Source organism: Myotis nattereri, assembly GCF_964212035.1.
Source record: "Myotis nattereri genome assembly, chromosome: 14".
NCBI lineage: Eukaryota > Metazoa > Chordata > Mammalia > Chiroptera > Vespertilionidae > Myotis > Myotis nattereri.
The window spans coordinates 59,375,661-59,400,366 of NC_138089.1; the positions used below are offsets into that span (position 1 = coordinate 59,375,661).

The 24,706-nt window shown below is 49.6% G+C and overlaps 1 protein-coding gene across 3 annotated transcripts in view; it reads right to left on the bottom strand.

Moving 5' to 3' along the window:
- DOCK3 (dedicator of cytokinesis 3) overlaps window positions 1–24,706 on the bottom strand; it is a 179,051-nt gene that overhangs the window by 58,215 nt on the left and 96,130 nt on the right. For all 3 annotated transcript variants that reach the window (XM_081106290.1, XM_081106292.1, XM_081106291.1), the window contains exons 11-18: window positions 20,587–20,647; window positions 19,090–19,237; window positions 13,760–13,848; window positions 9,630–9,755; window positions 2,976–3,100; window positions 1,399–1,561; window positions 567–673; window positions 63–234 (exon numbers count right to left, since the gene is read on the bottom strand). In XM_081106290.1, the coding sequence (XP_080962416.1) occupies window positions 63–234; window positions 567–673; window positions 1,399–1,561; window positions 2,976–3,100; window positions 9,630–9,755; window positions 13,760–13,848; window positions 19,090–19,237; window positions 20,587–20,647 (991 nt within the window). The remainder of the gene's footprint in view (window positions 1–62; window positions 235–566; window positions 674–1,398; window positions 1,562–2,975; window positions 3,101–9,629; window positions 9,756–13,759; window positions 13,849–19,089; window positions 19,238–20,586; window positions 20,648–24,706) is intronic.

Below are 24,706 nucleotides of genomic sequence, written 5' to 3' on the forward strand. Positions count from 1 at the left end.
ATCCCCTCACTGCGGTAGGACAGCAGTAATTCCCGTCTCCCTTAACGTGTATCAGCACCTACCGTTCTGGGTGAGCTTGGTGGAGGAGAGCTGCGTGGAGATGAAGAAAGACTCTTTGGTGCTGCGCTGGAAGATGAGGCTGGAGGGGATGTTAGGGCAGCCATTGTAGTCCTCTTTGCAGCAGGGCAGGCCCAGGTACAGGGCATGGTTGTTAAATGTGCTGTTCTCATCACACTGCGGGCAGAAGCAGAGAACAGAGTCCTTCCTGACCGCGCCACGTGTACAGGTCAGGTCCCAGGGATTTCTGGTTGATGTTTGTGCTCTGCCAGAAACTCCCCGGCATGGCTGACATGCCTTTTAAATATATATATATATATTGATTGATTTCAGAGAAGGAGAGAGAGAGAAAAACATCAATGATGAGAGAGAAACATCGATTGGCTGCTTCCTGCATGCCCCGCCTCCCCCAACCGGGCATCAAGCCCGCAACCCGGGCATGTACCCTGCCCGGGACTCAAACTGTGACGTCCTGGTTCATGGGTCGATGCCCAGCCCCCGAGCCACACCTTGTACACGTAGAGCTCGTGGCTGTCATCGGAGAGCGTGGTCCCGTCATCCCGCATCAGGGGCGAGAAGGCAAAGCCGAACAGCTTCTTTTCCCCTTTGTCCTTCGCTGTAACCACAGCCAAGCGTTAGTTGTCTGAGCCCCCAACCTGCGTTTAAATTTCACACCCCCTGGGCTTACCACCTAGCTCTTCACTTCCTGTCCCTCACTTTCACTTACTATCAACCTGACTGCAGGAGCGGTAAGAAAGGCACTGGCTGTTGCCCACTGATATCCCAGGGCCCAGGCTATCCAGACCCAGAGAGACAAAATGCGGGTCTTGGTTAGCCTGAGGCTTTCTAGGAAGCAGCTGATACACAGGGAACACCCACAGGGAGCGACACTAGCAACCACCCAGCGTCCAGGTCAGACACCAGGAGCAAACAATACCCAACCCCCTGGGGTTTCTGTTGTTTCACTGATTGCAAAGAGGAAGGGAGAGGGAGAGAGAGAAACATCAATGATGAAAGAGAATCATTGCTAGACCGCCTCCTGCACGTCCCCTACTGGGGATCGAGCCCGCAACCTGGGCATGTGCCCTGACTGGAATCGAACCTGGGACCCTTCAGTCCAGAGGCCGATGTTCTATCCACTGAACCAAACCACCTAGGGCCAACCCCCTGGTTTAAAATCATTGTCCAGAGAACAGCCTCTGATGACATCCCATCTCTGAATGGCCATTTCTTCACAACTCCTCGTTTTCTTGCCCCAGTAATAAGAACCCTCTCAAGTCTGTTCCGGGGTGGGAAGAGTGATATTCACATGCCCTAAGGAACGTGGGGTGTCTCACTCACTGGAACAGTGTCTGAACTCGAAGCGCAGGTGGGAGCCCCGGAAGCGGTCGATGGGGATGGGCAGTTTGACGATCTCTCCCCAGCGAGGACTGTTATTGTGGTAGAGGACGAACGAGTGGTAGGAGCTTCTGTTTGGCTCTCCAGAACCCAAGCTGATGCAATCCTGGAAGAGAGAAGCAAAATCAGGTGTCATTTCCTGAGGGCCCTCGATGTCTCCGCCTCTGGGACTCTGTCTCGCGTGCAGGTTCTCTCCCTGCCAGGCGGATCTGTAAGAGGAGGAACTTCATGGGGCCTAAATTCACTGCTTTTGGAAACAACGTTGTGGACGGAGCCAGGACTCGCAGTCACGGTGCTCGCTTGCCCTGGGGCGGAGGTAACCGCACGCACTGCAACAAACCGGGCGCTGAGGGGGGTACCTGACGCCCTGCAGTGGGCCCCGCATCCTCACCGAAAAGCAAACAGTGGACTCTGCGGGAGAATTCAACTGTGCCGGGCACACGGCCAGATCACAAAGATAATGAAACGCTCAAGTGGAGAGAGCTGGTTTCCTAACCGCCCCGAGCCCCGCGCTGTGCTGGCACCTTAGGCTGCCCGCAGCGGGCTGTCCTTGGCTACAACAGGGAAGGCAGGTTTAACTTGACCCGGGTTCCCAAACACTGCCGTGAAGATGCGCCGGGGCTGCCCGGGCTCCCTGGAGGGCAGGAAGCCGCACGGGTGGGGGGTGAACACGGACAGCTCTGCTGACCTCGGTTGGCCTCCCATGCAAACAATGGACATGCCTGAATCCCGGAGGTGGGCTTTCAAATGACAAATCACTGTTTTGACCAACGTTTCAACGTTCTCCTTTATTTCTTCTTGCGGTGGGAGGTGATTTTGGCTAATTTTACCCTTTTCTTCTGTAAAATGTGGATGACTGTTCTTGTTCTGCCCACCTCGCAGGGCTGCTGTCAACACACAAGAGTGAGGACTGAAAGACTGACTTGCAGTCCATCAGGTGCTCTGCAAACGAGGCCATGTGAGTCGCGAGGAACTGCACCCGACATGACGGAGGGGAGACCGACACTGACAACAGGAAAGCAGCCAGGTCTTCACTTTCAATGAGTGACAGGATCCCTGCATGCACTGGCCGCAGGTAATCGCAGGGCCTGAGCCTGCTGCTCCGTGTCCCGGAACTTGGCACCAGCCGGTGAGGACCTAAGTCTCGCCCTGGACCAAGAGCAAGTGGAACTTCCTGTAGTGGCTCAAGGATCAAGGGTGGGATCTAGCAAGTTACGGGAAATAGGCAGCTCCATGCGAGGTGGGAGGGCAGAAGCCACAGTGGGACAAACCAGGGAGCAGGCCTAAGCTGGAGCAGGAAGGTGTCGGCAGACCCCAGGAAGAACGCTAGAGGCTGTGACACTGCGAGTGTCAGCAGGGCGCGCCGAGGGCTCCCCGGCGAAGGAAGAGGCAGAGCAGAACGCACACGGGTGATCCGAGCTCAGTCCTGCCCGAGGAGGGTCCTGGACAACGTCCACAGGATGGAACAGGAGGGCCACTTCAGGGTCAGCCTCCATTCCAAACTGGCTGGCAAGCCTTACCTTCAAGATTTCTCCATCTGCATAAAGCACGTACATGGTCACTTCAATATTCTTTTGCACACTCTTTCCCCCTCGCTCAAAATCCCCCTTCTCCAGGGTTAGGTACAGGTCATTGCGGATGTCGCCTGTGGGGGAAGAAATGCGTTTCTCCGTGACCCAGAAGCCACACTGTCCCCTGTGCGTGGAGGACCAGGCTAGCGATGGCGCCTCCGGGGTTTGGGGGGGTGCTCAGGTCATTCCAAGCTTGGTTAATAACGATGGGCACCCTACAGCACCGGGGGAGGGGCACGCGGGTGCTCAGCCACGTGCTCGGAGTCTGCTCCGCAGGGCTGAGCACAGCTGTGCGGCGGGAAGGGCGGGCGGAGCACCTTCTCAGAGGGCAGGTGGCTGCTCGGGCTCTCTCCCCTCCAGGAGGGCAGCTGCTCTCTCAGCCACCACAGAGATTCTAGAATCCACTTCAATCAGGTCTTGTCACTAGCCCCTCCTCCTCCCCCTAAGAAAAGTTTCCTTTTGATTTTCTAGGTTTTCTTTCTGCAGCCCTCAGCGCCGCCGAGTCTGGCTGAGGCCGAGCTCCCAGGCCACGGCCTGCTCAGCGCTGGGCAGGCCACTTTGCGTGGCAAGTGCCTGGGAGCAGGTGACGCTCCCCCAGAGGCACTGGTGCGGGAGCCCGGGGACCACCTGCTGTGTTCTGGCTGCTTCCCTGGGCCCTGGCTCCAGCCCACGTTGCCCGAGACAGGCAGAAGTTGGAACCGCCGTCCGAGACGCCCAGAGTGACGCCTGCCTCTCGGGGTGGGACTGCCTGTTCCTGTATGAGAAGAGCCCATGTAGCTGCTCTAAGGTTGCCCATACTGACACGGTGAGTTCTATTCACACTTTCTAAAGGGCTTCTGAAAAAACAATAAAAACATGGTAAAGGCTGGGGAGGGGGTTCTTCCAAGGAAGAAAGCAGCAAAGGAAATCGGGGAGGCCGAATGAAGATGCCCGCAGCCTCCAGAGATGAACTGGGAGAGGACGGCTGACTGGCACAGCGGGCCTCAGAAGCCAGCCCAGCCCGTCTCCCCATCGTCCTCAGAAACACGGCCCCTCTGATCGGCTCAGGCTTTGGCACCACAGTGAACAGGTTTTGCTTTTGGTTCGCAGGTGAGCTTTCTGGCTGCGTCAGACATGGCCGGGGGCCTCTTTTCTGACTGCGGGAGTGTCTGTGGCTCTCGTACGCATGGCACAGCAACAGACCAGGCCTGGCACACACTTGGGCTTCTGAGGCCTTCATGATCAGACCTTCTATTCGTCAGGTTACCTCCCTATCCCGGGAGTGCAATCATGGCAATTTGGTCACATGATGAAGCTCTCAGAAGACTTTCTCTCAAGTAGGGAAGAGCAACCCCTGAGAAGGAATTAATTAGCAGCTCAGAGAAAGCCATCTTGCTCCTCAAGGAGCCCTGAGGCTGCCATGCTGGGGAGGCGGGCCGCCGTGAGGCCTGTCCTTGCTGCCGCACAGGCGATCCCTCTTGGGCCAAGTGGAGCCTCCACTTGGAGTCCTACCACATCACTGACAGAGCACTCCGGCTGCGGGGACGAGGACAAGCAGAAGGGAAACTCAAATTTATCAACTTGCTGCTGTCAGCACAGACGCTGAATAAATCAGTCCGGAAAGTAAGATTCAAAACTAACTGGGAATGTTACTGTGGGTTATTGCTATTATAATGGGATAAATCAAAGTCGGTTATACTTTAATTTTTAACAATTGAAACAGACATGCCAGAGCCTTCTTGTGATAAGAAACCTTTTAGTTACACATTAGCTTTTCAATGGAGTTTAAATAATTATTCAATTTCTAGGCTGATTTGGCAAAAAAAAGTGAATAATCTAGAGAATTTTAATGTCTAACCCAGAGAATAGGTACTTTGCTTAAATATTATCCTGGTTTTAACCAGAACTCTCTGGAAATTACTTTTAAAGTAATCCACGTGAATTTTATTTTATTAGTTAAAAAATTTTTTTTTATTGATTTCAGAGAGGAAGGGAGAGGGAGAGATAGAAACGCCAACGATGAGAGAGAATCATTGATCCACTGCCTCCAGCAGGAACAGGGATGGAGCTCGCAACCTGGGCATGTACCCTGACTGTGAATCGAACTGTGACCTCCTGGTTTGTAGGTAGACACTAACCACTGAACAACGCCGGCCCGGCAGGTTCTTCGCTTTTCTAACCATGTCTTCTGTGTCACAGGTCTACTGGTTATATTGTTATGAAGTCAGGGACGTTCCCTGCTGTCATGGGACCACAGGGATGGGCACAGTGACTCACTATATATGACAATTTCTTTCCTGGGCTGACAATGTGATGATCTTTCAACCTGTTGTGGGCCAGAGGTGACCATTCCTAAACCATCCCTTACGCATATCGCCAAGGCCTCGTCTGACAGCAGACAGCCCGGGGCCTCAGCACCACTGTGGGACTCCACCGCTCCCGTGAGGAGAGCTTCTTTCAAAGACCGGGCTCTGTGTTTGCCTTTGTGCGAGGTGTGCCCAGCGGAGCTGCAAAGAGAAGCTCTCTGCCCTCTGGTTCTTTGGGGCTTGGACTAAGCCCGCTCACTTTCTTTTCAATGGGAGGAGCTGACCTGCCTCATAAAAACCTCTCCCCGAGCTGTGACCTAGGGCTTGGTAAGGGGTTCTCAACAGTCCCAGGTCTTCGCTTCCTCAGATCTTAGTGCTCACCCAGAGTAACACGCAGTCTTCTAGGCTGGGCTGGCGGCTTCTCTTCTTACGTCTTGTCAGTTACCCCAAAAGGTGAGGCTGATGAAGGATTAATAATGTACATGACGCCCCACCCCAGTATTGCAACATTCCATGGAACAAATGAAGATGGAAACAAAGCAGGCAAAAGCAGACAGGACACACAAAAGCAGGAACTTACACCCAACTATCTTCATCTCTGCACCAGAAAGAAAAGGGCGAGAATGAGGGGACAGCACAGAGAGAAACAAGAACAATTAAGACAAACAGGAAACGAGAATAAACATCACTTGCAGGTCGCGATGAAGCATGCACTTTCACCGGGGGCCAAAGCACAGGCAGAGTTCCTGAGCTCCAGGGAAGAACCACAGGCCCCAGAGGCTCAGCATGCTTGCGGCGCTGCCTTGTAAGGGCAAGTTCAGGGCGGCCCAGAGGAGCAGTACTCGTGCCAGGTCTGACTCGGGAGGGCAAGCATCCCTCAAGCAGTATCGCCACCACCTGAGTGCTTGTGAGAAATGCCAACTGCCGGGCCCACCCCGAATCCTCCCGTAGCAGAAACTCTCGGGGTGGGCCGGGCAGTCTGTTTCCAAGCCCACGGGCGGCTCTGATACACACTAAGTGAGAGAGCTACGCTTTAGGGAGAACACAGTCCTCAGGACACACTAAGTCAAAGGGCAGATTTCTTCTGACAAGACAGAAAACCGTTTAACTAATAAAAAGCATAGACCATATCGCTCACAGTGAATAGCCTTAAAAATTCAAGGTTACAAAAACAAGTGAAAATGCTGCCATCCGCACAGAGCCCGGAGGACTTGGAGCAGCCGGCAGGGAAGCTAAGAAGCAGAGGCTGGAGGAGCCCGGGCCGGGGCTCAGGCGCGGTCTGGAGAAGGCACAGCCTTTTCTCGAGCAGGAGGTTTCAAAGCGTCCCTTTCTGTTTACAGTCTTTGGGCCGACAGCTTTCTTTAAGTTTTCTGAGGGCTAATCTGACAAGTGCGTTCCTGGGAACCGCGCTAACTTCAGCCTGTTCACCTGGAACACCTGTCTGTCCTGTTCCCATCTTTCTTGCCCATCTTCTTGCAAAAGATCTAGGAAAAGAGCAACAGTGTGCCGCAGACGCATTCGCTTTTGTGCTGAACTGAGTGAGTTTGGAGGGAAGGAGGAACTGCCACAGAAATGTGACACAAACTAAAGGCTGTAAGTGCCCAGTTTCAAAATTTGGCTTAACCCCCCATGTCTATTTGTTCTATAATCTAGAAGTCAGGGCCTCGGCTATGGCACACAGTAGGGCCTCTCCTGCTCACAGCAGTCACGTGGTGTGCATGTACACACCATGAAAAGAACGGGAGACCATCAGAAAGACCTTTTCGGAAACGGTGCGCGGCGCTCCTGTGGCGAGAGCCTGTCGGGCTCCCACTGCAGTCGCTGATCTGTGACTCGGAGCTGCGAGCTGTCAATGCGCTTTGACAAGGACGCACCCGTCGACCCTGAGAAAAGCTCTCCAAATGAGCGCTGCCCACTGCTGGCATCTTAAAGTAAGGGTCACGGGTCAGGAGTAACTCTGGTTTTTTACGTTTACTCTAAGTGTTGAAATGTCCACAGTTACTGACAATTTACTTCTTGGCTCATTTCCCACACATCCATGTGTCAAGAAGCAGCTGAAAGTTCGTGTCACTTGGTCACTGTGAGGGCTGCGAGACCGCTGCAGCCCCGGTGCGATGCTCCTCAGGGAAAGGATAGACCCGCTGCAGGGGGACAAGCAGCCAGGCTTGGGGGTCTCACCGAAGGGCGTGTTAGCACAGTCACGGTTCCCCAAGGTGGGCTGCCTGCAACGTGAAATACCCAGCACCTTTCCTGCTGCTGCAGCAGGGCCTGCAGGCTAGCCTGTCACCTGCCCAGGGACGCAACCCGCTCTGGGATCTCGGAGTGAGTAAGGGGCTGGCAGTTGTTAGCTCACAACCCTGGGCGTGGTCATCTGCTCGAAAGCTCTCCCCTCCGGGGAGGAAGGGTAGAGGAGGAGGAGCTAATGCACAAAGGACTGCTTTCTGCCTGTGAACCACGCTTCCTGTCAGCCTCAGCACCCAGCAGGCTGACCCACAGCCCAGCCTGGACCGTCAGGATGGCCAGTGCCGGGGCTGTGGTCGCTCAGCTGCCCGGGGCGGGAAAGCTCCTGAACCTCAGCTTGTCTCACCGCCGTCGGCTGCAGCCGGTTTCCACGGCGATGTCTAGATACCCGCAGTCCTTTACACACCTGTGTGCCAGGATGCACAGGCAGAGCGCTCCACAGGGACCTCTTTCCACACGAGGTTTGGACAATGTCACTTTGGAAAGCAAAGTCTGCTTCACAACATTTCACTGCCGCTTGTTCCTTTCTAGGGTCTGCTCACTGGGTTTTAAAGTGAGAAGACTGATAGGAAGGAAATGTCCAAATCTTAGGCATTAAAGGAAGGGAGGACTTTAAACACATCTCTCAGAATAGACGGCTCCACCTCCGAAGCCTGGAAATCTCACTTAAAAAGATCTGGGTAACCACCAGCTTTCTCCCATGACACGTGGCCAAGAAGCCAGGGACTACACCCGGGCTCTTTTCCCGCTAACAGGGCCATAGAGGCTGAGAAGTGGTCCAGGACAGGAAAGGAGAAACATCCCGCGAAGGCCTCACATCTCCAGCAGCCACCCCGAAGCCGTTCTTGAGCACCAAGCCTCCTTAGCATTTAAAGGTAAAGGTGGAGTGGCTGAGCGGCCCAGGTTTCCCGCCCGAGGACCCTCCTCACGTGCATGCAGAGACGAAGCTCTCCCCGCAGCTCGCTCTGCATGCACAGGGTCTGTGGAGCGGCATCGAAGGGGCAGAAAACAAGTCTGGGCCTAGTGTGGGAGGTGGGGGGCACCGGGACCCGGCACATGGGCCTTCTCTGTGCGCAGGCTACACTCCGCTTGGGGCTGTGCTGGCAAACATTTACAACAGGAGAATTCGGGTCGCCACGAAGAGTTCCAGACGGGATGTTTACAACTGAGTGCCCACAGTCAGTTCAGTCTAGCCTGGCCTGGTCCTCTGCACAAAAGCAAACGAGCTGGTAGCAGATCATTCACACTCAGTGGGAAGGGCAGATTCCTAACTCCTGTCATCTGTCCAGATAACCAGCAATTTGTTCTGATTTTCCTCGCTTTGCTCGCATCTGCTCTGGTTCTCAGACTGCCTGCCATCCCCCTGAGACCCCCTCTACCTTCCCTCACTCCTGCAGCCCCGCTGGCTCCGATGGCCTGGCTGACCCATTTCCCAGCTGTTCTCGCATCTGTCTGACTAGGAAATATGAACCTGGGATTGACCTGCTGGACCCGCACTGGAGGTCAGTGGGCCCCCACTTTCTGCCTTGGCTCTCCTCTGGGCCCTCGATGAGGGGTGGGGGGTGGGATATTCCTGAGAAACTGGCCAGGTCGTACAATCCAATCCACAAAGCCGGACTGAGACCATCTGTCTTACCCACTTTCTAAAAGGTTAAAATGCAGCTGCTATTCCCACATGAAGTGGGACCCGGCAATGCTACAGGCACACATTTTGGTTATTCCTCCCCTTAAAGAGGAAGTGCTTGGGAGCCACTGCCTCCGAAGGAGTGGACCGGGAGAGCGGAGTGTGGAAGGCCTCGCATGAGGTTCTTTGGGGGTTGCTGCATCCACTCCACTCAGACAACTCAGCCCCGGCCACCAGAAGGTGGGGCTTCTGGGAAAGAACAATACCAACCAGAGCCCTAGGGCCGCTGGCTGCAGACACAGTCGCAAGCTTACTTGGGACGCAGAGGTTTTTAGTGGCTCAGGCTCCCCCATAGCAGAGTTCAGCAACCGCTGACGAGACGAGCACGGGACTGACCCCAGCCCTCCTCCCACCCAGCCCTCCTCCCACCCAGCCCCGAGAGGCTCTACCTACCTGGCATGATGACATCAGGAAATCCCAATTTCCTTGTAATCGCCAATCCCCTGTTAAATATCATGGGGTTTTCTCTCCGTATCTGTTCCATGTCTCCGCGAAGAAGCTGAAGAGAAATGATAAGGCCTGCAAAACAAAGGCAGTTTCTCCCTCAGACCACGTCCCTCCTGTCCTGTGGTGCTAGGAAAGACAGGGCCACACTGTTTCCAGAGGAAAACGTGCAAAGTTCAGCATTTTTCTTGAGAAAAATCTTGATGCAGAAAATATGTTATTATTCTGAAGGAACATTCCAGAAAGCTAAAGGAAGTTAAGTCAGGATGACCTCAATGACCCTGAGAACTCGTCTATTAAACACAGACGGGGCTCCCGGAGACCCAGCATTCAGCCCAGGGCCAGGTGGGTCCTACTGGGTATTGAAGGGGAAGGTTGACACATGAACTGTACATGTAGGGACCCAGAGAAGCCAACGGAAACAACAGTAGCCTAAGACAGTGTGGCCAGAGAAGACCTTGTGTCAGGGTGTCCCAGCAGCTGGAAACGAACACACTAAGAGATGCTGGGTTTATGCTAGGAGAATGCCCAAGTGTCGGAAGCAGTGTGCCCGTTTAACCTGGCACCGTCTTGTAAAGTGAGCAGCAGAGCAGACACCACGTGGCTCCGACAGGGAACCCCCGCAGTGCAAGGAAAAGAAGGGGTGTTGCTGTGAGGCTAGGTCAGCCACGTCTCAGACTCTGAGTTTCAGACCCTCCGGATGATCCCAAGGCCTTTCTTCAGAACTCGGGAGAATCGGTAATGTCCCCTCAGGCAAGCTGCCTTCTGGCTCATTACCTGTACCTCTGGAGTTTTGCACAAAGTAAGAATCTTCTGGAAACTGCCCCTTCCCTGCCCCCCAAGGGGCCCCTCGCAACCACTGGCTGGAAGGCTATGGGTCAAGCCTAGATGGGAGTGAGGAAGTGCCTCCAAGACTGAAGGAGAGCAGCTGTGGGTGGACACCTTTCGGTGCTGGTCAGCAGGAAGCAGCCTCCGGGATGTAGAGGCTTGGGGGCTGAGCAGGAAATGAACGTCTAAAATGGGGGGGAGCTGTGATGATAATTAGGACAATCAGGAGAGCGACGCTAGGAGGAGACAGTGACAAGCGAAGCTGCAGAATACGAGTGGGAGAGGGAGAGCATGGAGAAGCGGAGAAAGAGGTCAGGTAGAAGAGTCAGGCACTAGGAATATGTGCGCTCCCAGCGGGGCCAGGGGAGGAAACACAGCCCAGCCAGACCTCCAGATGACCTCACTGCTTCAGTGAAAAGCTCACGCTGCCCAGGAAACCTGCGATGATGCCTGTGATGGGCCAGTGTCAGTAACACCAGAGCGCAGTGCCCAAGAGCAGACCCATGGCATTCACTGCTCATTCTGGGCAGATAATCCGTGTGGGGTTCTGAGCACCCTACCGTAATGTTTTACAGCCTAATCGCTTGGTAGACTCAAGTACAATTAGTTTATGAACCTGAAAGGCTAGGGCCCAGAATCCAGATCACAGCGATCTCTGTAGAGGAGAGCAGCCTGGGAGGTACTCAAACACCGCCCCCCCCCCCGCACCTCCCCCCCCCCCCCCCCCGTTCATCTACCTGCAGTGTCTTTACACAGCAGGCCACGCTTTCTCTGGGTGAACAGGAACCCACACCCCTAGGGACAGCCTACTGGAGTTAGGTCTGTGGCTACATACATAAGAGGCTAACAATGGACACCAGGAGCCACGTACATTAAAGCTGCACCTAAGAGAGTTCCTGCCAAATGATACACTAACTCTCAGCTCGCAAATCAGCGTAGCAATTCCTTCTGCATTTTCATCTGATTTGACTTGAAGGGAAAGCACAAGTTCTTAAACAAAAAGGACATTTAACAAAGATGGGTGACAGTTACAGCAAAGTCAATTTTTTATACGGAAGCCTCTTTAAATAAAGAGACTAATAGAGACCTGAACTACTCCCCTCGCACGACCTGTGGGATTCTCTGACATGAAGACCCCAGAGCCCAGCGTGGAAGACCCGGCTCAGAAGCTGGTAAGACAGTGGAAAGGCCAGTGGCCTGGAGTTTAGAAACCTGGGCTTTCTTGTTCAGCCACGAAGTCATTTCATTGAGCGTCAGTTTCCTCATTTACTTAATGAAAGAGATGAAAAAGGTAATTTCCAAATCTCAGCCAGCTTCCAGTCAGGCCTTGCCAAGAATCAGTCAGACACACAATTCAAAAAGCAGCAGCTTGTCTTTCCTTCTGGCTTTCCCACAAGTGCATGCAGCCCTCCTAGCTGAGGCGCCCTGAAGGCTGCAGTGCCCCCAGCACCAGAGGAACAAGTGCTTTTCTTTTTCTTTTTCTAAAAAATATGTTTTTATTGATTTTAGAGGGAGAGGGAGAGGGAGGAGGGCTAGAAACATTGATGCGAGAGAAACATTAATCGGCTGCCTCCTACACGCCCCCTACTGGGGATCAAGCCCACAACCCAGGCATACGCCCTGACCAGGCCTCGAGCCGATGACCTCTTGGTGCATGGGACGATGCCTAACTGAGCACACTGGCTGGGCGAACATGCTTTTCTAAAACTGTTTAAACAGCCAGTGTCTGTGAGTTCTGGACAAAAACCATAGATACTGAAGATGGCACAGTCCCTGCTCATTCTGGGGAGTAAGACAAAAGTCAGCACCATAACCCGGTGAGGGGATGGTATTGGTAAAACTGCTCTTTCAGCTGTTGCTTTTAATGTATTATTACCCCCATCTCATGTTTAAAATGTTCTCCATGTTTTAATCATATCATGTCTCAAGAAATTACAGACAGTCAAGGGCAGCTCTTTATAAATCAAATAAGTAAATAAAACAAGGAACATGACAAATATTGATGTGAAGCGTAGTTTTCCAAAATGCTAGTAGGTTTCGATACTTGAAAAACAAGATTTTACTGCCTCTTGCTTCAGCCCCGTTGCAGGTGAGGAATATGGACTTATCACACTGCACGGAGCGCTTCGGCTCCCAGGCACAGCCGTTAGGGAAACAGTCCCTTAAAACAACAGTGAGAGGCCCTGAGGGCCCCTGCTACAGACAGAGCTTCAGGGAATCAGGGACTCCCAGCTGAGGTCTCAACCCTGCAGTCTCTGGTGCGGGGCAGCTCTGAGGACTCTCCGAGTGGACTAGCTGCTGACCCTGACAGAGGGGGTCAAGTTCTCCACAGCTCTGGGAACTGCCAGGCCTTCCAGTGGCTTTCCACTGCCATTTAGGGCCAACTTTTTATTTACAAGCCTATGAACGTTAAAACAAATGAGGTTATGTAAGAGATTATGAAATGACTTAGAGGTTAAAACCTGTCAAGAGAAGCATGGTTGCACGTAAATTTGAGAGCGACCTTTAGGGTATATAAAAGTTCCCAGGCTTTTAAGTAGTGCTTCTAATTTAATCAAGCAATTAATGTTCGATTTATAAAACAACCATTCTAATGTGCAGAACTGCACCAAAATTTAGACAGAAACTATAGAAATGGGGCTTTAAAAGAAAAGGAGGACAAAGGAAAAGGATAAGTTGAGCTAAGATGAAACCTGCCTTGTAATAAACATGTTCTATTCCAGCGGCCGCCACCGTTTCGGACCTCACGAACCGCCAGTGGCCCGCGGCCCACCGGTTGGCGACCGCTGGAATCTATTCTAGCGCCAGGATGACTGACGGTGGCAGAACAGTCACTGGTTCTCACTGTGTCAGGCCTTGTTGGTGAGGCTCACACGAAACAGGAAGAGGAGAAGTGATAGGAACCTCTGTCTCTTTTGGGGGCTGGGTGTCATCTCTGCTCAGGAAAAGACAGACTCCACATGTGACAGACCCTGCAACACTTCTGCTCACTCGGGATTGACAATGCAACTCACGTTCCTTATCAGAGCACATGGAATCGGTCAGAGAAAAAACTGAAAATGTATGTTGTTTGTAATTAAGAAAGGTCTCAAATTATCACAAAAAGAAATAGAGCCCTTGGGGAGGAGAAGAAATGTCTGCAGGGAACTGAACTTTGCACGTGGCCGCTGATCAGCACAATCGAGTAGGTGCGAGATTAGCAACTGCAAACACAACACGCGGCTGTATTTGCAGCCAGAGAGGTACGTCACCGTGGCTGGCACTGGGCGCGGAGTACTTGGCGCTGGACTTGCGGATGATGTTCTCGTGGATCTGCGACCACTCCCCCTCGTTGTTGCACCTGGAACAGGAGGACAGGCTTAGAGCTCTCAAGGGTCTCAAACGCCTGCTCTGACGCCCCAGCCGTGCGTGTGACACAGTGTGAAGGGTACTTCATGCTCACTTTCCAAAGGAAGCAACTGTTTCACTGAGTTAGACAAGGCTCGTTTTCTGCTGAGGCACACAGACAATTCACACTTGGGAAATTCTAAAATAAATCTCTATAAATATTGTTCAAGAGGCAAAATACCCTCTTTTCTGAAGTAGCACTCTCCCACCTGTCAAGTTTTCTTCTTTTCTAGTTTCTAGACACACACATACACACACACACACACACATACACACCCCAAAAACAAACAACCAACAAAAGCTGGGCTCAGAGGAAAGTCCCCGCTGGAGGAAACACAGGTCCTCCCGGTGAGCTCTGCTGTTCATAAACGGACATGCCTGGCACCAGCTTTATTCTGTCCACCAGCTGTCATGTTGCCCCAGGAGAAGACCCTGCTGAGCACAGGGCCACGTGGAGATCTGCTTGTGGCTCTATTGCAGCCAGACCAACATTTTAAAAGCCGTCTGGGAGAGCCGTGGGCTTGGCTCCCTGTGAAACCCTCTGCTTCCGGGGAAGGAGGGCTTAGCAGGGAAGGCGGATGCCTACATATGGGAGAACGGCGCTCTTCCCCGGGGGCTTCTGGATTGGGACCAAGGAGCATGAAGGACCGACACTGCACCGCACTCACACACGGCAGGTTAGGGTCGTCCCCTGTAAGGGCAGCTCAAGGGCTGCAGCCACACCACGCCTGGTGCAGCAGGAGCAGAGACGAGCAATTCCTCACCCTAACGTAGAACGTCAATGAAACACCTGCAATCAGATCAGGGTCAGCCCTTGAAAATTCCATGTGACACTGGCAGTCCCCACAGTCCTGGCCCCACCCCTGCTCCTGCTGGAGCGGGAGGTAGAGACCCACTGACCCCAGAAAGCAGGACCCAGGGACAAAGGAGAATCCACAGGGTCTTCCCATGGCTGCTCAGAGGGCGGAGTCCAGCCCAGCCGCTTCCAAGAAGAAACCCCAGTAAGTATGTCACGTGTACAAAGCAGTGTGAAGCCCACAGCTTCCTAAGTGAAAGGGCTATGCAGAGGCCACGCCGCGTTAGAGGAGGTTGTCACTAGCTTAGCTGTGCTGCTCAATCGCTGGTTCTTCGGAATGTCCCGTCAGTAGAAATAAGCCTGCAGAGAACTGGCAAGACAAGGTTCTCAGGAGTTCCGGGAGGTTACTTCCTGCTCCCATGATCCTTCAAACAAAGGGCGGGAGAGTGTTCTTTCAAATGACCGCTCTGATAGCAACTCAGCAGGGAGTGCCCAGCGGAGTGCCCAGCAAAAGGCTGGCAGCAGCACGGGCATCCCTCCTGTCCTACGTGCACACAGTCATCTTCCAACCGGTCAACACATCAGGGAAGTGCCCGCTGGTGGATTCAAAGTGGTCTTTCTGTCAGTCTCTTGTCACTTTCTAGGTCCACAAGATCAGGAGGAATTTAATGGAACTCTGACTTGTTTGTCATAAATAACGCACTGCCCCCCACCCCTCATTTCAAAAGAGTCTTGAAAATTAACTCCCTCCCTCCCTCCCAAACAGACCCTCACTGGCGCCTTGGTCGTGGAGGCGAGCCAGTGCTTTGCTGACCACATCAGCGGTGACTGTGTATTATTTCGCTCACATGTACCCTTCCCCCCAACACATACAATTCAGATGCCAGACAATGGACGGCTTGCCCCTTAACTATTGGTGGCCTTCATAGCTCTGCCTTCAGCCCATTCCCTTCTTACCCTACAAGCTTTCCTGGGCAATCCCACCTACGACTATAGTCTCAGCCACCCCTGAAGGTGCCAAACCACAAAGCAGTGTCTGCAGCCCAGACTCATGCCTAAGTTCCTGGTCCACATGGCTCCGAGCGCTTTGGTCCTCTCTCCGCCACCGTCTGCTCCCAGAGACGCCCTCTCACTGAGTGGAACCCACTGGTTCACCCAAGCAGAGCCCTTCCAGCTGTCACCGGGCCCGGAGTTTGCTGTCTTCCAGTCTGTCACAGCGGACCCCTCCTCTTCGTGCCGTGCTTCAGCCATGACCGTCTCTCCTCTGGACCAGGTGATCATCTCACTGGCCCTTCAGACACCGCCCTTTCCAGAATGCCGAGGGGAGTTCCTCACACCGTTTGAAACTAAGTGGATGTGGTGTCATCGGCACCTTTTACCCAATCATGAGGATGTTTTGTAAGGAAAAATTATAAATGTAAGCATTTATTACATAATCAAATGAGTTGTGATTATAATCAGGCATGATTATGTCATCCAATCAAATTAATACTTAAAGCATGATTACTGATGTTGATAATTCACCCTCAATCTTAAGATGCATGAGAAATGGCGTTGGCTTTAGTTCCTTGACACCACTTCCCCTTTCACGTTCTAGGCTCCAGGTTCAACAAGCCCTGTGCCTGCTTGTGGCCCTTGTCCCTACGGCCCAGAGGGAAAATACGACATCTGTATCGGACTAAACAACACAGCGTGGTTACACTGGTGATTTCTAAGGTTTCTGGCTCATCAGACGTGACCTAGTTTTAATGCCTTGGCTTCTTGTTGAAATTTTCTTAAAAGGATGTGGTGCCTTCCCATACACACATTATCTTTAACAACAGCCATAAAGCCGGAGCAGTGACCATGGCAAGAAACATTAAATCTCTGTTTGAGGCTGATTCTGAATAAGGAAAGAAATGACGATAATGTCAAAATTGACATATTTTGCCAATTCATTGATTAAAATTCTACAAGAGATTTTTACCCTTGTAAAAGCCTGTCCTAGCCAAGGCTAAAGCACTAATAACTGTAGCCGTCAGCAAACCCTTTAAGCTTCAAATCAATCTAACCAACATGTCCCCTGGAACTCACTTCGCCTGCGGGCTGGCTGCACTGTGCTGACGTGGGTTTAAAAGACGAACCCTCAGTCTGCACGTCAGCACAACTACACAAATGTGCAGCTGGGGGTCTGTTTGAAAGTCTCCTAATATTTTCAAGTGGAAAAATTATCCTCCATTTTAACTCTCTCGGTGTTTCAAAACATTTCAAACTACCTTCTCCATGAACACACTGTTCTTTAGTTTTCCAGAGGTGATCCAGTAGACACAGCTCATAAGCAGCAGCTAAGCAAAAGCTACATATGAACCCACCTCCTTGCAAAGTGACAGGCTGGCGCTGAAAGCTGCTGTTTTAGAAGCGATTAGCTCAATTGCGCCTGACAGCATGATTTCCAGAGGGATGCGTGCAGGCCCCTATGCACGACGCGAATCGGCACTGAAGCAAGAACAGCTCATACACGCACGGAGATGCCAGCCTCCCGTGCTGCCTAGACACCTCTTGGACAGAGTGAAGCAAGATGGTGATGATGTAAGTTTGGATTTCGGTTTTAGTCCTTTTTGAAATGAAAAGGGCGTATCAAGAAGCAGGTCCCACCCGGCCGGCATGGCTCAGTGGTTGAATGTCGACCTGGTCACAGTTTGAATCCCAGTCAGGGCACATGCCCTGGTTTCGGGCTCAATCCCCAGTGTGGAGTGTGCAGGAGGCAGCTGATCAATGATTTTCTCTCTCATCACTGATGTTTCTCTCTCTCTTCCCATCTCACTTCCTCTCTGAAATCAATAAAAATATATTAAAAAAAGAAAAAAAAGTGGATCCCAGCCCCCATCAATGCAGAGATTTGGTATATGAGAAAGTCTGTGATGGGCACATAAAAGGAAGAGAAAAACCCACCAATATTCCTTTTGTAAGTTACTATTCCAAAAGAAGAGCCTCATCTCATCAAATCGTGCCTCTGAATGGAGCTAAGGGAAACAGGTAGTAAGGAGGTATGGCTCTTTGTTTAATTACTAAAATGTGGCTCACTATATAAAGGCCCAAATTAAGTGTAATTATGGATTAAGTTCACTGCATGTCTAAACCAGACAGAACAGACTGGACAGAAAAATATCCATACAATGTTATGATGAAGATATATTAACATGGTGATTGACAGATTTAACTTAAAAAAACAATATTTGGTTAAAATCAAAATAGGACAGATTTTTAAAAATACCTTCCCAGCGTTATACTTGTTTTGAAAACTCACCATGTTTTCAGCATTGCTATTCATGCCTAAGTCTTAGCAGCAGAGCCAGGCAATGTGCCTGGAATCTGTGTCTCATTAGTTTCCCCTTTTTGTTAACAAGAGTCAGGATGTGACGCACTGCTCCTGCAGGACAGGTCCCTGGGCTGGCAAACACGAAAAATAACACATGCCTTGCTGGGTGGGGCTTACAGACCCGGGGTGGTGGGAGTGGAGGGTGAAACTCCAGCTCCTCAGAAAACCTAGCTTTTCTTCAAAGCATGGCAACCTGACTCATGCACTTTCTTTGAAACCAGCTCAGTTACCATAGCTGTGGGCAAGCATTAGACACAGAAGACTCTCTTATATCCAAACACATGAAAAACTGCATGACTAGCCTTTCTGTAAATATATAATACTAGAGGCCCAGTGCACAGATTCGTGCACCGGTGGGGTCCCTCAGCCTGACCCGGGACTGCTCAGGGGATGTCAGACTGCCAGTGTAGGCTCGATCCCCGCTGGGCCTAAACTGGCAGTCTGACATCCCCTGAGGGATGTGGCAGTGTGTGAAGCAGCAGGCAGCTGAGGAGCAGCCTGAGCCAGCCTGTTGTGCTGGCCACCGCTGCTAGGTACCATTGCTGTGGCGGCAGGAGAGGCTCCCACCACTGCTGCTGCACTCGCCAGCCGTGAGCCCGGCTTCTGGCTGAGTGGCGCTCCCACTGTGAGAGTGCACTGACCATCAGGGGGCAGCTCCTGTGTCGAGTGTCTGCCCCCTGGTGGTCAGTGCATGTCATAGTGACTGGTCGACCGGTCGTTAACAGTCACTTAAGCTTTTATATATATAGATGGCTGGTTAATCCAGGCTAGAAGAGAAAATGTGGACCACCAGACTTTTACGTTAGGAAAAAAGGCTCCAAATTCAGCTGCTTCAGAATCACCTGGAAGCTTATTAGAAATACAGCTGCTAGAGCCCCATCCCAAACCTCAGATCAAAAACTCTGACTTTCGAAGGGCTCTCTACCCTACGTGACCTGATGATTCCATGCCCCACAAAGCTTAAGAACTGCTGCCCTTGAGGACAGTGCTGGGATGTCTTACGTTACAAATCATTCATATTTCTGATATGCATTACTCACGTGTAAACCTTAAGAACAAAATCCTTTTCTTCCTTTAATTCTGTGAGCGACTGTAGGACGTCCAGGATGCTTAGGACCGCACAGCCGTATGGTCGCCGGTAGTGCAGGTGAGCAGGGCCCTTCTTCGAGTCATTCAGGAGCATCCGGCCTAGCACACAGCACAAAACCCAGTCAGATTGAGAGCTCCATCCGCTCTCCAGCCCGACTGCCAGCCAGGGATGCCAGAGCTGCAGGCATCTTAGAGATGCTCCAAGTTGGAAGACTAACTTAGGACTAAATAAGGATGCAGGGATATTTATGTGAGGGATGCTAGCCAGGCCTGTGGCCAGGCTCTTCTGCATCACATTCAACCAACCATTCTTATTACCCACGTCAACACCAAAAGGCCATTTATTAATCACGTGACAATAAAACCAAGGTTTTATGAACTTCTTGGAAAAACCAATGTGCTGATTGATTAAAATTTAGGCCTATTAAGGAAGTTCCATATTTCAGCTGCCAAAGCCACTCTTGAACCAGCACAGGAGCAAGACTGCCTCACAAAGTGGATAAAACCTTGCTTTTCCTGCTCACGGGGGCTGAGCCTACAGTGACAAGAGGACTTGCAAATGTAATACCAGAACCTCAACAAATGCTTTATCAAGTGAAGCAAAACAAAACCACAGCAAAATGGCTGTTTTGTTGGCAAAGGATTCAAACACATCCTCTGACAAAATTTGCCAAAATCCAAACCTATGAAGGAAGCCTTGGTTAGTCAGAGCCGCCCAGATTATGTCATATATTTGAAATAAGGCTAGGCAAACCAACCACAGAACAGTAGCAAACATCACTTTTTCCATCTTGTGTGGCACAGAAGCAAGATGCCATCCATCTGCTGCAACAAGAACAGTGACTAACTTTGTGGGAAATCGCGCAGATCTATCTTTTGGACACAAAACACAGCAAAGACCATTCACCACCTGTTAAGTTGGCAACCTTGGCCAGCTGCTTTAAGACCTCTGTGGCAGAGGACGGACAGAGGCAGGGCACTCTGGTAAAGAGAATGCCTACAAGCAGACCACTCGAAATAAAGGGTTTGGGTCCAAAACTAATAGGGAACAAAAACTTGTAAGTGAGCCCTGGCCAGTGCGCTCAGAGGGTTGAGCACGTCCCAAGCACCGAGAGGCCACCAGTCGGGGCAATGCCCGGGTTGCGGCTCAATCCCCAGTAGGGGGCAGGCAGGAGGCAGCCGATCAATGTTTCTCTTTCTCTCCCTTCCTCTCTCTCTTGAAAAAAAAAATCAATGAAAACATATTTTAAAAAGATTTTATGTGAAAAAATCTATTCATTTATAGCAAACTCAGCTACCATAGCAGCTGAGCTGAAGACAGAGTTCCAATACAGGCCAAGACCTGACATAACAGGGAAGAGGTGGGGAGAAGACGAAGCTCAGACAGAGCAGATACTTATCCCAAGAGGCCTGTTCTTAGTCACGGGAATGAATAAGGTGAACAGTACCTATTCGTATCACATGGGCAACTATATACAAATCTCTCTTCATATCTTTGCTGCTCAGATCCTAAGAAAAGAGAAAAAAAAGTTAATTAAGGCAATGAATACACAGAAAATAATTAAAATTTCATTTTGAACCTCGTAAGGTTTACTTTTATGACTTTTAGCGTATGTGATTGCTGGGGAAGGGAGGTTCAAGCTCATCGCAGTTTAGTGTTTATACGATCCCTGCATCAATGAATGGCTCATATCTTATAAGCCTTTGGAAGTTTATTTTATTGATAACACTTTTCCAGCTCTTATGTCAAACACCTAACAAATATCTACAAGATTTTTAGAAATCACATTAGAAATCTTCATGATGCTGCCTAATATTACATAACATTTTGTAACAAAAGAAATGTTCAATGCACAAAAGTGGGAAAACACCAAAAAAGCTCACTAATGACTGAAATTCTAAAAGTTTATTCTTTACTACTTTACATTTATTCCACTGTCCACACGTTATTATTACTGCACACTAGGTATGCTCCCTTGAAAAAGATTAATTTGATCTTAGTGAAATCTCAATAATATAATCTCCACTTCTAAATTTAGATCTATATCATTTGTACTTGAGTATAAAGCTGAAAATAATTTCATCTGGAAAAATTTAAGGGCTTCATTAAGTAAACAAGTCTGATTCAGAATCAGAAACTTTAAGAACTAGAGTTATGAAAATAATTTCATACATTATTTATGTTTAGAAAACATTTGGAAATAAAATACTTAGGAATAGGCATTTATACTTTATTTAACACACTGCACTTGAAGTAACGTTTCAGACTTTCACCAGGTCATCAACTCACTGCTCCCTCCCAGCCGCTGTGGAGAATGAGTGATTGATGGAGTGACCTCCGTCCTTATGAGATAGGCTCCCCTGATTTCCCCTTTCCTTCCAGGAAAAGGTCCCTTAGTTCCATTTCCTTCCAACCTTTCATCCTGTGATTGGTCCCAGATGCTTGTCTCTCTCCAATAAAGCAGGAAAAGGGACAGCCAACTGGCAGCCAACATTCTGAATGAGTTTTGCGATCCAGAGCCCCCATGTTTGCTTTATTTTTATTTATTTTTAAACGAGGACTGCATTAACAGTTTTTAAATTAAATGTATTAAAGTGACACTGGTTAATAGGGTCATATAGGCTTCAGGTACACATTTCTCTGATACATGATCTTATGTTGCATGTGTGCCTACCACCCAGTCATGTCATCTCCAGCACCATCTATTCGGCCCCCTTTACCCTTCACCACCCCCACCCCTTTCCTCTGGTAACCACCAGACTAGTTTGTGTCTATGAGTTTCACCCTGTTGCCAGGTCAGGACTAGGGTGAGGCAAAGAAGGCATCTAAGGTTCAAAACTGAAGGAGGTCTCATTCTCAGAACCCTCTGCTGTGCTCGCCTGGCCCCAGTCCCAGCTCTGCCCTGAACAGTGGTTCTGAGCACAGGAAAGGAGAGGAAACATGGAGAAGCACGTGTAATGGCGAAACTGAGCTTCCTGATTCTAGACGGTCATAACACTGTAATATTTTGCCAAATTCTTGAGGGGATAATAAAATATGCTTGCAACGATAGAGGCTAAAACACAGTTTAACATAAATTGGTATTTCTGGAATCACAAATACATATTTTTACATGAAAGTTTTACTTGTCTTTAGGTATTAAAATGGGTGTTTCAGGCTCCATTTCACTAATTCCTTTAATTTACAAATGGATTTAAAATTATACCCTCAAAATAGTACTGTATTTTGACACTTATTAAGATAGCAACTAAATACCAAATAAAAACTGAAAAACAGATGACCATTTTCATGTGTTTTGGGGGACTGAAACATGACTATTACTGAAGGATATAGAAATAGCTGGCATATTTCAAAGTGAAACGGTTCCTTCTGAATAGCCCGGATTATGATAGTCTGAACTATCAAATTGCACTATAATTATCAACCCCATACGCCCAGAGAACTAACCAGATGGCTGTACACACAGGACCAGGGACCTCTCCCACGGCTCTGACTGAATAAAAGGAAGAAGCCTGAAATATAATGACCAGTATTTTCCAAGTAGGGGCTCTTTCTGACCATGTTGTGCATGACGCCCAGAACTCTTTATGGCATTCATTTGAGGTCAATCAATATATGATCATAATCGGCGCAAGGAAATATTTTGAGTAAAATTATTACTCGTGAGTCCCACTTAATTTCAATGCCAAATTTTAATATAAAAGCTATCTTACTAAAAGTAAATGCATGGGGGGGGGAAGGGTGGATAAGGACACATATGTAATACCTTAATCAATAAAAAAAATCCAAAAAAATAAAAATAAATAAAAGTAAATGCATAGTTAAACATAGTTACCACAGAGTTATTAAATGTAAACTCTTCAAAACCAAGTACCAAGTGTGGCTATCCATATTAAATACTCACAACCACCATTCAGCTGATGAGCAAGGTTTGAATTTAGATTTAGTCACTGGACCATACCCTCCAACCCCACCTCATTAGAAGCTAGTGCCCAGTCAGGGCAGTGACTCGGGGCTCTGTGTCTTCGATTCAGTTGCTAACATTCTATTTTAAATAGGGAAAGCCAACTCATTTCCCTGCGCCTTTTTCAGTAGAGATCATGGGATTTACAAATACAAAACAAAGCCAATTTGTTCATACTTATGCTGCAGAAAAGGAGGCAACGTTTTAATATGTAATATCATTATACCCATAATCAAATTCATTCTTAATTCCACTACCTAAAATTCTATTTTGAAATGTGCGAGAGTATAAGTGAATGTAGCAAATATAATGCCAACTAATGCAGGGGAAGCAGGACAAGTTCATTGTCTGAGTTGGTCACTCGAATATAACAAAAAGCAAGCACACATTCCTTTAGTCATGTAAGGATCATTATTACGGTCTTAGTATCTGCCGGGCGCTACGTGTGAGGCGCTGGGTGTCAAGTAAGGAGTAAATACACAGACATGCCCCACTCGCTCATGCACACAGCCACAGCTTACCACGAAAGCCAGCAAAACCCTCCTGTATCAGACACCCACACAAACATCAAACACCTCCTTCTTGGATAAAATTGTTCCTGCACAGGAAGCTCTGAAATCTAACAAAGTCAGAAAAAGACAGGTTTTCCAGCGAACAGGGCTGTGCCGTGGATAACGTGACTGTAAGGTGGCTCTGACGGCTGCTTGAGTAACCCTGCTACCTACTCAGTGTGCATGGTCCCCTTTTCCCTGACGCTAAGGAAAGTTAACAGGTTGGCATCAACCACAGCTGTGGTTGCACTTCCTTGCATTTACTCTGAAACTCTGTAGCACATCTGCCAATCTGGAAAACTCCTTTAGCCTACAGGAGGAACTCAAGAAGACAGTCCCACCAAAATTATTATTCCATATAGCTTAAAGTAAAACACAAAACTCCTGGCTATGACAGCCTTGTTCAAAAATCTTATGTGCTTCGAAAAAAATTCCTCAAATCACTTTTCGGATCTTCTAAAAGAAACGCAGGGCTGTCCTTCAGAGGGAATACAGAAATGCTATTTTTTTTAGCCTCCGCACCTTGGCGGCCTGAACACACATCCTGAGTGCCATGCGCATCCCTGATTTGTCAAGTTGGAGCCACAGCTCAGGCTTCTGGGCCCATACAGATCATTAAAATGCTGTGAAATGAAAATTTTGGTTCACTGTAATTATATTCAAATATCATCATAATTAAGTTAATTTCTTCAAGAGACAAGGGCTGCACTCATCGTATTTAAGGACAGCACATGCACACAGCTCTGCTCCCACAATGCCAAAGAGCAAGGAACCAACACTTTCTTTTGCTGCTTTAACAAAAGAAAACAAAACAAAACAAAAGATCAGAAACCAGGATCTAGAAAAACCTCCTAAAACGATGGAGACCGTCGACTCTAGACAGAGGGGCGTCCCAGCTCTTCCAGATGTTCCAGGCGGAACCCCACCTCCGAGTTCAGGCACGCTCACGTCAGAAGCTCCCCCGCCCCCCGCCCCCCATCCCCCGCCCCCCATCCCCTAACCTAAGCCCATTAACTGCAGTTTGGACTCTTTCCCTGTCCTTCTCCTTTCCT